General features: G+C 39.7%; 2 protein-coding genes across 4 annotated transcripts in view; both read right to left on the bottom strand.

The window, feature by feature from the left end:
• pik3cd (phosphatidylinositol-4,5-bisphosphate 3-kinase, catalytic subunit delta) overlaps nucleotides 1-4,737 on the bottom strand; it is a 41,498-nt gene extending 36,761 nt beyond the window's left edge. For all 3 annotated transcript variants that reach the window (XM_029719392.1, XM_029719394.1, XM_029719395.1), the window contains exons 1-5: nucleotides 4,576-4,737; nucleotides 3,003-3,231; nucleotides 2,284-2,516; nucleotides 1,357-1,536; nucleotides 569-724 (exon numbers count right to left, since the gene is read on the bottom strand). In XM_029719392.1, the coding sequence (XP_029575252.1) occupies nucleotides 569-724; nucleotides 1,357-1,536; nucleotides 2,284-2,516; nucleotides 3,003-3,231; nucleotides 4,576-4,716 (939 nt within the window). In that variant the 5' untranslated portion in view covers nucleotides 4,717-4,737. The remainder of the gene's footprint in view (nucleotides 1-568; nucleotides 725-1,356; nucleotides 1,537-2,283; nucleotides 2,517-3,002; nucleotides 3,232-4,575) is intronic.
• The window catches only part of tmem201 (transmembrane protein 201), a 43,001-nt gene continuing 34,893 nt past the window's right edge, over nucleotides 4,687-12,794 (bottom strand). Inside the window, exon 12 of the mRNA XM_029719396.1 lies at nucleotides 4,687-4,750. Coding sequence (XP_029575256.1) covers nucleotides 4,729-4,750 — 22 coding nt within the window. The 3' untranslated portion in view covers nucleotides 4,687-4,728. The remainder of the gene's footprint in view (nucleotides 4,751-12,794) is intronic.

Here is a 12,794-nt window from a genome sequence, read left to right as displayed (position 1 = left end):
TAAATAGGACATTTGCTTTGATTAACATTGAAATTGTTTCCTGCCTTGTGCGAATTATTAATGTCAGTATGACATGCAAGGCCCAAAATGTGAATTTGTTTTACCTTCAACAACAAAACATGATAAAGAAAGAGAAGAGGAACTAAAGCTTCCAAAAGCTGAAGCTGATACAAGGCTAACCTGGTTCATCCTTTCTGTGTTGGTATCAGTTATGGGAAGTAGAGTTTGAACCAAAACAAAACTACACACACAAATTTGTCATTTAGCAGCATTGTGTGTGATAATTGGGAGAGATAGGTGCTACCATTTCAAAGCTACACTGAAGATCATACAACTAAGGCAGACAGTAAAAACCATTAACAACAAGAAAACTCAGGGGGTTCAAATCAGCAAAGTTCATGCACGTAAAAGTGTAAAAAGTAAATGATTTCAGGCAGCCCCCCCCCAGCATGTTTTGGGCATGTCAAAGTCCATAACACTGGTTGAGGAACAACTGTAAGAGGTACAACAAAAAGTTGACATTCTGTTAATAAAAAATGACTGTGGTCCCAAGAGGCTGACCTCTCACCTTCTTCACGGGTAGAGGGGGGGGCTTGGACAAGGAGCGACTCTTGGACACCTGGCTGCCCAGGCAGCCCTGCTCCTCCTGGTATTTGACAATGGTGGAGTGATGAACCATGGTCAGGTGGGGGGTTTGACCCCCTCTCAAACAGGAGAAGATGTACTGAGGAAGGAGTAGAGAAAGGAAGAAGGGAAGAGAGGAAGAAGAAGGGTTGGATGTCAACCACACATATTTCCCGGGGTCCAGATCGCTCCGGGGTGTAGTTACCCCTAGGTACAGATCTAGGATCAGCTTCCCCTCCCCCAATCCTAATTCAATTAGTGGGGGAAATGCAAGACCAGCGTCTAGGGGTGACTCCACCCTACTCTGTCCAGATATTCACTGGTGTACTCATGTTCAAGAACTGGAGGCTGTTATTTACTGAAGCTTAATAATGCAGCTGAATTATGTGCAACGCAGTTCCCTTCTGAGGGCTACTAGAGATATGAGTCATCGCTGGTCTGAAGGTAGCAGGAGTTTCAAAACCAACAACGGAGTCTCCTGCCACCGAAACATTGAGTCATTCCACTAGAGACCAGAGAGCCAAAGGCTCTCATTACATACCTAGCATATACAGACAAAATAGACCACATTCACAGAGCAGACAGAGGCAACATGCAGACAAAATAAGAAACAAATACAGACCAACTCAGACTAAACATACCAGGCAGAACATATTGAAAAAACAGTTAACATCAATGGAGAAAATGGGTAAACTCGAAGTGAAGTAAGCTTGTATTATTGTGTTTACTTACTTTGAACTGGCACAGGGGGTATTTCCCGTATATGAATTCCCACCTCCCATTGACCTGTAAAGTGTAGTCCTCTGGCTTCTCCTGTCGCACTGAGCGAAACACAGTGGCCTTCTTCTTTAGGGCACTCCGCATTAAGATCATCGGCAAGTCCTGGGGCTCCTGCTGAAGCATAAAGCTTTCCTACAGAAAATAATAGACTCATTTTATATAGCGGTTTTCATTACAATCAGAATCTCAACGTCACTTGAAAAAATATTGATCTGGTAATTCTTGAACGATGGTCTTCCATAGCTTCAGATGATAGGCAGTTTGAAAAGGCAGTAGCTTGATTAAAAAAAAGAAAGCTTGAAAAGAAAGCTTTTAGTTAAGTCCTTTATGAGTGCTGTTTTTACAGTACATTTTGTAGTTAGGTTTGGTATGAAGGCTACTCTATAAAAGAATAAATTAGACAGTAGGCTTGGTAAGTATATCATGTAGTAGCTATAACGTCAAATTGTGTTCTTTCCATCGTCACTATGGCCGTTTTTGTGCAAAAATGTCACATCTTAATGGTTTTGTTTCAACTGTTTATTTTTTCTTTCTACATTATTCATAGTGATTCTGAACTGTTGTTTTGAAGACTTGTAAAGTGACAGTGAGTGGTGTTTGTGGTGTGTGGGAGGTGAAGGGAATTTCCAAAGTGTGTACATTTAAAAAAAAATGTTTTACCTAAACTCATCCTCCAGATCTTAACTTGGTCTATGCATTGGTAGAAATTCTGAATTTTCCAGTCAAAGATATCATTGCTGACAGAAGATGAATATTCACATCCCAATCCAATCACAATATCCCATGTCCCTTCCCAAATTCACAAAAAGTAACTGATTGATTTACTAGGACAAACATTAAGAATAAGAGTAAAAAAGGCCAGAGGAACAAGGCACTTACATCGCTGGCCTCAAACTTGACATTGACAAAGATCTTCTTAGTGCCTTTTGTCTTGATGCCCCCGGGCTCTGCCAGGGAAACACATGGCTCTAGATCACACGAGAAGCTGTACTCCATCCACTGGTACCATGGTAACCGCTGGCGGTCCTGGGCCTTCTCTTCACAGAAGGACCGCATCTTGGCCCGGAACTCGTTCACCTCATGGTTCTTCTGGGAGTCAAATTCGTGCAGACCTGAGAGACATGAACAGAAGTGAACACAAGGTGTGGTGTTGGAAACTAGCAGGATACAGTGCATTTGGTGATTCAGTGACAATGAGCTAATAACCAATTATGCCAATTCACATCTATATTTGTTAGGTGCCATTTTCAAAAAGCTAGTCCTAAGATGTTTTCCACAAACGTTCTGCTACCTCTACCCAAGATCTAACAGGCCTAGGTGGGTTTCCCAAAGCATTCGTAGCTAACGTAGTAAATCATTTCTCTCAACGACCCACACTCACGGCACTCGTAGACCAGAAAAGTGATTTTCATTAGTTCATACATCGAAGATTGGCCGTCAAACGTAGATTTCATAATTGTTATTCTCTCGTGGCTGTGTGGACTAGGTTGTGGAGAGAAAAATATACTACTTAACCTATGACTACTTAGGGAAATCCTCTGGTCCTACTAGCATTGCTTTGTGCTGCTTGCTGCATGCCCCTGAGAGGTGATGTAGACCTTTGCCAATCAGCAGGCTGATCTGGGTGTTGGTGAGCTTCTCCACGCGGTCACCCTCCCGGGCCACCAGCCTCAGGACAGACATGAAGGGCCGGACATCACACAGACGACGGGTCTCGTCTTCTAGCTCCTCACGCTCTGCCGTCGAGTTGATGCAGGTGAACACGTAAGCGTCGGCGTCGCTCAGCGCTCCATACAGGGGCTCGCTGCTAGCATTCCTCCACACCATCTATACAAACACACACAAGCACGCACACACACACACAGGGTTCATAACCAATATGACCAATACTGACCATTTACACACCCAGTCACATTCTGACTGGCAAATACACAGAGTAGCTGACCCAACCCAAACACACAAATCAACTGATCACACCATGAGAAAGAGGAAGCTGACTGCACACACTAGAGCAAGAAACAACACCATTTAAAATGAACAGAAACATCTCCAACACTACTGGTACTGCATTCAAATCAGGTGTAATAAATTGAGTATTGCATGTTTTAAAAAGGGGCAATCAGGGACTCAAACAACAAAAAAGTGGACACGCCGCCAGGGTTTTGAAATCTCCATCTTAAATGAATCAAAATTACAAAACATGTATTTAATTATAAAACAACAAGTGATCACCCAATTGAGTCATTTACAGAGGAAAGTCTGTAAAGGCCTGTAAATAAAACCACTCAAAGGGAAGCAAAATCTCTGAAGCAAGCTGCCAACAGTATCCTTATTTAACACATATACATCAAACAGTATGAAAAGGCAGGACTGTTGGCATAGAAACAGGCAAATTCAATGGATTTGAGAGCATTTTTGACTGCTATAGCAAATTGTCAGACAGATTTGTATTAGAGAGATGAGACATTAACTCTCTCTACCCCTGTACCATCACATCCAAACATGCACTTCCATAACAGGCTACAATTCAATAGGTAGTGAAGTTCATTTATTAATCCGACATTTATCTAAAGAGGTTGGTAATTGACAACAATATTTTATTATAATGACCTGGCTATACCTGGTTTTTCCTTCAAAATAAGACTAACCATAATATTAATAATAGTAAATATATTTATTTTATACAGCGCTTTTCATTACAAGTAGAATCTCAAAGTCACACAATATTTCTTAAATATGACTGTTTCTTTGAGATTCATTGAGAATGCGGTATTATGTACCATTTGGCACTAAAATACCAGTTCCATTTTGGTACTAAAGGAATCAGACCTGCTTTACTGCACTGAGCTGGCTCAACTCCATCGGACTCTCCACAGAATAATACTCAATCAACAGTAAATGCAATACAGGGTGCTGCCTTGGAACAGGGAGCAAACAATTTCAATATATGACAATATACTGTATGACCCAAACATTTTTATCGATTTCTTGTCATTGCACGTGTAATTTTATCGATTCCATATGATTTGTTTCCATGTTCAAGCAAATTAACAATATCTGTAATGTACCGAAAAATATGACAACATACAGGTCTCTCTTGATAAGTGTGCACATTTACACAGTCAGCTGAATGTGGGTCATGCAGCCACAGACCGGGAACCGAGGACTTACTTTTTTGATGGCCCCGATGGTGTCATTGCGAGACACAGGGAATTTCAGGAAGATCCCGGTGGGCAGCAGGAAGTCCATCATGATGTCATGGTCCCCCTCCTTCTTCCACTCGCCCAGCATCCCATACTCCCCCGGGGGCATGGTGACGGTCTCTCATTTACCGTCAGCTCCACTGCTGTATCACGGGAAAGGACACCCAGCCGGTCATTCAGGACACAAAGACAACGCAGCAACCTTAATTAATGTTCAATATGACAACGTGTTATGTATGTTGCTACCATAGGTCTACTTGTGAGCCTACGAAGTTAGCAGCATGCCTACTAACACCATAGCAGGGTTAGGGTCAATTCCATTTCAATTCAGTTTAAAATGGCATAAACCTGAATTCCAATTGCAAAGCAATGAACATTTGACTTTCTTTACGTCCTGAATAGACTGAACATAAATATAATTGACCCGTTACGTGGATAACCCGTTGTGTGCTGCGTCTGCTATGATGTCTGATTGGTCGGCTGGAATTTCTGTTTACTTCGTGAAATGTAATAGAATTGACTCCAACCCTGCTATGGTCTTAGTAGGCATGCTGCTAACTTTGTAGGCTGACTTGTAGGCTTATGTGTAGGCCAACTTTATACAAGGTATCTCACGTTTGATATCACAGGAAGGCTTATGTTTCTAGGCATTTAAAATGGGGGGCAACAGCTCCATGGCTGAAAATATGATCAATAATACAATTATTATTAGAATATGAAAAACATTATGTTTCTTTTATTTTAAAGACATGGTAGCCTACTGAATAGTAAGTCTTGGTGAAGGCCTATACGATGAACCAGATCCCTTCAAGCGTTCAGCCCTGTCTCAGAATCGAATAGTGCCAGTCACCAGTGGGGCATAGAAAGACTCACTATGGCAGTAAATCATTTTACCAAACTAGCAGAACATTGGGGGTTATGGAGATGTAAAATTAGAATTTCAAAAACATAATTTGAATGTGGTTTTCAATTTCTGAATTCTGTATCTATTCAAAGAAATGTGTAAATTCTGTGCTAATGAAATGATTAAAGCTACTTGAGTGCAGCCTGCAGTGCTTACATATAGCCAAGACAGAGGCTGACGTTCTGTTAAACATTTTATCTGCTCTTTTACGTAGGCTAGCTGTGAAAGTAACAATGGACATTGAGTAAAATACTAGCCTATAGCACAAAACATCAGCAAGATTAAAGAGCTAAATACCTGTAACTACAGGAGTTCAAATGGTCGTGCATCAAAATTGTCTAATAACGTAGATTAAAATAAGGTCCCATGCCCAAAAACGTTGTCAGACTGTGCAATATATAAAACAAATGTATGTTTCACACAAAAGATAAGTCAACATAGCTACTGTATTATGGTTCAGTCACTTTATCTGCTACAAGCCAGTTGCTCATCTCTTCATCTTCTACCAGCGCTGGCAATGCTTTTCATCCATTGCTAAATAGAGTGCCCAAAAAAAGATTCTTATGGTTCTCCGTCGTATCACTGTTCTCCTACACAAGACACAAGATAATTTTCGAAATTTGCTTTATATCTGAAAGGCTCCTAGGCTTCAGTGCGTAGTCAGTCTATTCTAAAGGAACGGCGAGGTGCGCTCACTGCACGACAATGCGTCATCGCCGAACACGCCAAGGGAACGTCTACAAAGTTTGTTTAGACTAGGAAGTGTGTGTGTGTGTGTGTGTGTGTGTGTGTGTGTGTAAAATAATATTCCTGCATAGCCTATCAGGACAAAGCATTTGCAACACAACTGTGAGGCAAAGGCTTTAAACCAAAATGAGTTAAACATCAATCAATCAATAAATAATGCATCCATCCACATAAAAATCCATGTCAAATTAAACTCGAGCCTTCTCTAAACACAAATCTGTTTTAACGGACTCCATATACCACAACCCTCCTCACAATGCTTCCTTAAAGATTGGCCACTGATAAAGTCAAATTTGCTACAATTCATACCAACATGTAGATTGATTCAGTGTGGTGTAGGCTTAATCAAACAGGGATTGTAGCCTGAGTGTAGTTTTCCCATCAACAAACCATATACAGTACATTGTCTACTCATACTAGACAAAGCTGATACAGATCAGATCAAACATCATGCAGTCCCCAGTTAGCAACCAACACAATCCATTTTCAATATTCCAAATAAGGACAGGGGGAAAAAAACGCAGTAATTACTTCCTAAACAGGAAACCCAGCATGTAAATGCCTTATGTTTCTATTCAATGAAGATCAGTTGTTCTAGGGTGAAACTGCCAAATAGATGTGCACTGTGCACCTACCATTCATATTACAACTAAACCACCAACTAGATCAGTTCGGCACAAAATTAGGAAAGGGTTCAATGACTTAAGCCATTCAGAAAAACACGGATGTCCATTTTTCATCATGTGGTACAATTCCAGTAAACTTCTCTCTCTCTAACCGTTAACAGAGCCAACAGTTTCCTGCTTTCAGTGATGGAAAACCCACAAGATACACAGAAATAGTAGAAACAGTAAAATGATGAATAAGCAACATTCACCAGAGGCCTACTAAACCCCAGATACACGCATGCACACACACAAACTACCACTAAATCCACACTGACTTGGCATACAATGACTCCATTACCATGGAAAGCGAAACTTAAACCAGAATAGTTAAAAGGCAATTCGTAATACAATTCAAAACTTGCCTTGAGGCTACAGGTATGTGATTTTGCGATCAGACGCGCTTCCAAAGCAATCATAAAAAAGGATTTCATCTCTCCGCTACTGTAAATACAAGCAAAAAATGCTCCCTGTTTCCAAACACAGGTCATTTCAAAGGTTAGAATCTATCCATGATCAAAGCAAAAAGAGATTTAAAGGAAAACAAAAGGGTATAGTAGCAGCGTTCTTAGTTCAAAACTGTATGGTACCACCATACCTGAGGCCTAGCTGAGCCATAATACCAAACCACTAAATAGGTACACTGAGTGTACAAAACATTATAAAAGACCTGCTCTTTCCATGACACAGACTGACCAGGTGAAAGCTATGATCCCTTATTAAATCCACTTCAATCAGTGTAGATGAAGGGGAGGAAACAGGTTAAAGAAGATTTTTTAAGCCTAGAGACATGGATTGTGTATGTGTGCCATTCAGAGAGTGAATGGGCAAGACAAAAGGTTTAGGTGCCTCTGAACAGGTTATTTTAGTAGTTGCCAGGCTCACCGGTTTGTGTCAAGAACTGCAACACTGCTGGGTTTTTCATGCTCAACAGTTTCCAGAGTGTATCAAGAATGGTCCACCACCCAAAGGACATCCAGCCAACTTGACAACTGTGGGAAGCATTGGAGTCAACATGGTCCAGCATCCATGTGGAATGCTTTCGACACCTTGTAGAGTCCATGCCCCAGTGAATTGAGGGCAAAATGAGGGGGTTCAACTCAATATTAGGAAGGTGTTCTTAATGTTTTGTACACTCAGTGAAGGGGCACATGGGAAAAAGGGGTGTGGCTCCACATTGCTTTCCCATGATAACCAATAACATGATTTCATCAACCATACTCCATAATTCAATATTCATATTTGATTAGTCAACCTTTCATGATTCTAATTAGGCAAAACAAACATTTATCATGAGATAAGGGGATTTGGCTCCAACAATAGTACTGTTGTAGAAAATAGAAACCGTCAGACTCAAGTCAATGAACTGCGTGATCTGAAATGTCCATAAGAATCTCTTCCTTATTTACACATTCCCAAGTCTACTGTCAAGAAAAGATTGAAGTTTAACATATATAAACATGTATGATGATATAGTGTAAATGAACATTTTTCTGACAACATAGCATAAAGAAATAAGATATCAAATTAGAATAAACAAATATTAGACAAAAACATGGGCAGTACTAAGAATACCAAAAATATATAAGTGAATCCAAAATGCACACACCTCAATAGGGGTGCTGTATTATCTTACCTTAGAAACCATTAGATAGAGGGGCTTAGGTATAGCATTTTACAATCAATGTGAACAGCTGGAGGACTTGGATCAGAGTCTAAAAACACACCAATGTGTAACAAGAGTGCACTTACAACCAGCTGGAGAAAACAGGAAGTTAGTGTGCAGAAGAGAAACTGCAGGCCATATAAAGTTACAGACCCCATAGCCCTTACCCATCCACCATCACGGAGCAGTCACCATAGCGCAAGACAATGCATGACCAAATCAAATCAAATTTGATTTGTCACATGCCTCGTAAACAACATGTGTAGACAAACAGTGAAATGCTTACTTCCCAACAATGTAGAGAAAGAAAATAGAGAAATAATAGAAAAGTAAAACACGTAATAATAAATACACAATGTGTAACGATTATATATAAGGGGTAACAGTACAGAGTCGATGTGCAGGGGTACGACGTAATTTAGGTAGATACAGTATGTACTCCTAGGAATAAAGTGACAGATAATAAACAGTAGCAGCAGAGTATGTGATGAGACAAAAAGTTAGTGCAAAAAGGGTCTATAGAGTACCTCAGTATGAGTCATAATATCCATAAAACCTAGTGGTCAAACAGGGAAATGGTTCCAATCGTTTTTCCACCATTCATTTTTCTCATAGTGGGATTTTAGAACTACTTAAAATAAGGGTTGTGCTCATGTAGGCTTACCCTGGCGTTATGTTTTGATAACCTTGTAAATCTCTCTAGGACAAGGTGACTTTTATCAATATATTCCCCTGTATTTACCCCCAACATATGACAGCCACATTAGCAGGTAAATAGAATATCATAGAGAACTACAAATGCCATGATGATCTGGATGAGACTGGCGAATTGAGGCAAAGGTATCTCTGGATTAACTACCTGTTAGCTAAATGTGGTAATGAATAAACTGTCTAGATTTCTTTAAATGGACAATTCTGTAAACTGTCTTGTGCAAGTTTTAAAATTGACCAAGGGGATAATACATGCTCATGAAGTCTCACAATGCAACATATCATAATGCATTGTCATTTCAGGCTTGAAGTAGTGTTACCTAAAAGATAAATGTATACAGAATGGATGAAAGCTTCAAAAATGTCAGATTTAATCGTAAATGACCACAAACTGTATCCATCTTTGATGGGCTAATAATGGAAGTGAATATGATATCAGACGCACCATTTCTGTCCCCAGTCACATGTGTTTGCATGTTCCCTAGTGGGAAGTTGAAATTACTACAATTCTGATTCATTTGTGTGCCACACTATGATCTGGTTTCCCAGACACAGGTCTAGCCTAGGTTTTGGAATCTCAATTGAACTGTGTTTGGGAATCTGTCTCTAAGTGTTAGGGCTGCACAATATTGGCCCAAAAATCTAATAGCGTTTTTTTTCTCTCCAATATACTAATTGCAATATACTATAGATCAAAACACTTGGGTGAACTGTTGGAATCATAGAAATAGAGTTATTTATATTAAGATGCAATTTGGAAAGCAACAACGTTCTTGTTTGGAACAGCATGCAAACTTATAGTGAATCTAACAGCGAGGAGGAGGAACCATAAAAACAGATGTTACACACAGCTGAGTGGGGTTGCAAAATATTGCATGCCTCTAGTACATTTTCCTTAATTCCTCACAATTTGCTTTGGGTCAGAGAACATTTTGCAGTTTTAAAGCTAATGCTCTGCAATTCTACACATTTTGCTATGACCTATGCCATGTTCATATGAGATCTGTGTGAGAGTGACGAAACAAAATCAATGGGGGCCCCCTGGAGGTCAAGGCTCCTGAGCACATGCGTTGCGTGCCTGGTTGGTTAATTTGGTGATGACTAGGCCTACCACAAGGTTTAGATAGCTGGCTAGACTACCTTACCTAGCAATGTAAAAAATGTTAGCTGACATGGGCTAATTGAGTGACTGACATAACTCGGAAACTGCTAATGTACTACCGAACGTTTTAATTGCACCTCGTGTATTCTACTTTAACACTCATCAGTAAGTCCTTTTTTTCCCCTGAGTCGGGGCCCCTTAGCAGATGCAGGGCCATAAGCGCAGCACGTAGTCTGCATCAAGGAAGTGGCGGCTTTGCTCACGGGGTCAAGGTGATTGGCCAAAGTTGTCTAGTATAGTTGAACATTGTAGGAGCAGAGATCATTTTGCTGCCTGCTCACCTGGCTATTCTTGATGTTCAGTTGTTAGTTGCCATTTTGAATTAAGACGATGCTGAGTAACATTTCATAGGCCGTAATCAGGTCAGTCTGACACTGAAGTCAGTTCCTGACTGTTTTATGATGTCCAGAAACAAATCACATCTGTTGTTGTGGTTCAGGGTGCCATTTGTGACATACAAAGGAGTACACTTTTTGTCTTGCCTCTTTATAATTGCCTCCCAGTATTTGTTTTTAGGCACCAGCTACTCTTCCTGGGGTCCAGCAACATTAAGGCAATTATATTCAAATTAAAATATTCCATGACATTACATTTCATAACACTTTTCACAACAGATTGTGTTCCTTCAGACCACTACTCTACTACCACACATCTACAATACAAAATCCATGTGTACGTGTGTGTGGAGTGCGTGTCTTATCATGTATATGTGTGTCTGTGCCTGTGTGTGTCTCTTCACAGTCCCCGCTGTTTCATAAGGTGTTTTTTTAAATCGGATTCTACTGCTTGCCTCAGTTACCTGATGTGGAATAGAGTTCCATGTAGCCATGGCTCTATGTAGTAGTCTTCAACCTCAGGTTGGTTGCTATGTGTGTCAGTCTAGTTCAATATCTTTACAACTTATGTCTATTTGTACTGATAGTGAAATATCAACTAAATACACTCCCCTACATATTTATTTGGATAGTGAAGCAAAAACTTTATTTGGCTCCATAGTCCACCATTTTGGATTTGACATCAAATGTTTCATATGAGGGTACTGTCATAAATATCACATTTTACCGTTTACAAATGAAAGCACTATGTATCTAGTCCCCCGATTTGAAGATGTCAAAAGTATTTGGTCAAATTCACTTTTGACTAACACCAGTGTCACACTAGGGAAATTGTAACCTCTGCATAATCAAAACTATTGCTTTGTGAGAAGGTGTTCATGTTTAATTAGCCATTGTTATGTATATGTGGGATGGTTAGTTTCAGTGGCCTGGCTTTGGCCTCAAATTAAAGCAGGTGTGCCGGAGCCATGGCCCAGTGAGACACTGGTGCCGTCCAGCGTTGACGGAAACAGAAAACCCTGAACCTTTTGGGTAAAACACAATCTTGGAGTCTATTGAAGTAGTCAAAAGCTTAGTATTTGGTCACATATTCCTAGAACGCAATGACTACATGAAGCTTGTGACTCTACGAACTTGGATACATTTGCAGTCTGTTTTGGTTGAGTTTCAAATTATGGGTCTTTCTATAAATTAGGGTATCAGTGAGGATTTCCTACCACTTGACAACTTGTTACAGCTGTTGATAAATCATCAATAATAATCTGCCCATTTTTTCCATGTCATTACATTCAAATATAAGGGGATCATAGATATATTCAATAAAATTCACAAGTTGATTAAAAACCTGTTTAATCCTTTATCATGGTTTTGTCTTGAAAGATTTGTCCAAAATCGTGTGACAAAACATTACTTTTCCATCCTTGCATTTATGGCAGTTTAAGTTGTCGTTACATCATATATTAAGCCTTAAATCAGTTACATTTTTATTTTTGAACTTGAACCCTGTAAAAACTCTGGATCTAGCTGTCATACAGTTTTTTTGTATAGAGATCTCAGAAATGTAGTGTAACTACATAACATTTTGTGTCTGAAAACTGTTTGTCACACAAATCCAAAATAATAAATGAGATTACAAAATCGAATGCGTCTAACCGAAAGTCACCTTACCTTGATACTTAAAACTTGACCACCTTAACGACTATCTATTTTTCTTCAATAATTATGCAACACTTGTTGGATGCCCATTTGGTGTCCAGCTGATCAGTTATGCTGTGATATTTTAACATCTGATCTAGGAAGGAATTTTCCAAATCAAGTTACAAACAGCTGTTATGATAGCGCATGTGATGCAACATCCCAAGTGCTGGAAAAAAGTTTTTTGCGAACATTGTCCAGAATATTTGTCGCTCTCATTCGTTATGCCGGTGAAGACAGTTGTGCCTGGATCCACGTTGGATCTAATATTCCTAGTGAATTGATGTTGATCATCTGTCATT

Source organism: Salmo trutta, chromosome 28 (assembly GCF_901001165.1).
Source record: "Salmo trutta chromosome 28, fSalTru1.1, whole genome shotgun sequence".
NCBI lineage: Eukaryota > Metazoa > Chordata > Actinopteri > Salmoniformes > Salmonidae > Salmo > Salmo trutta.
This window is presented reverse-complemented; position numbering and strand designations above follow the sequence as displayed.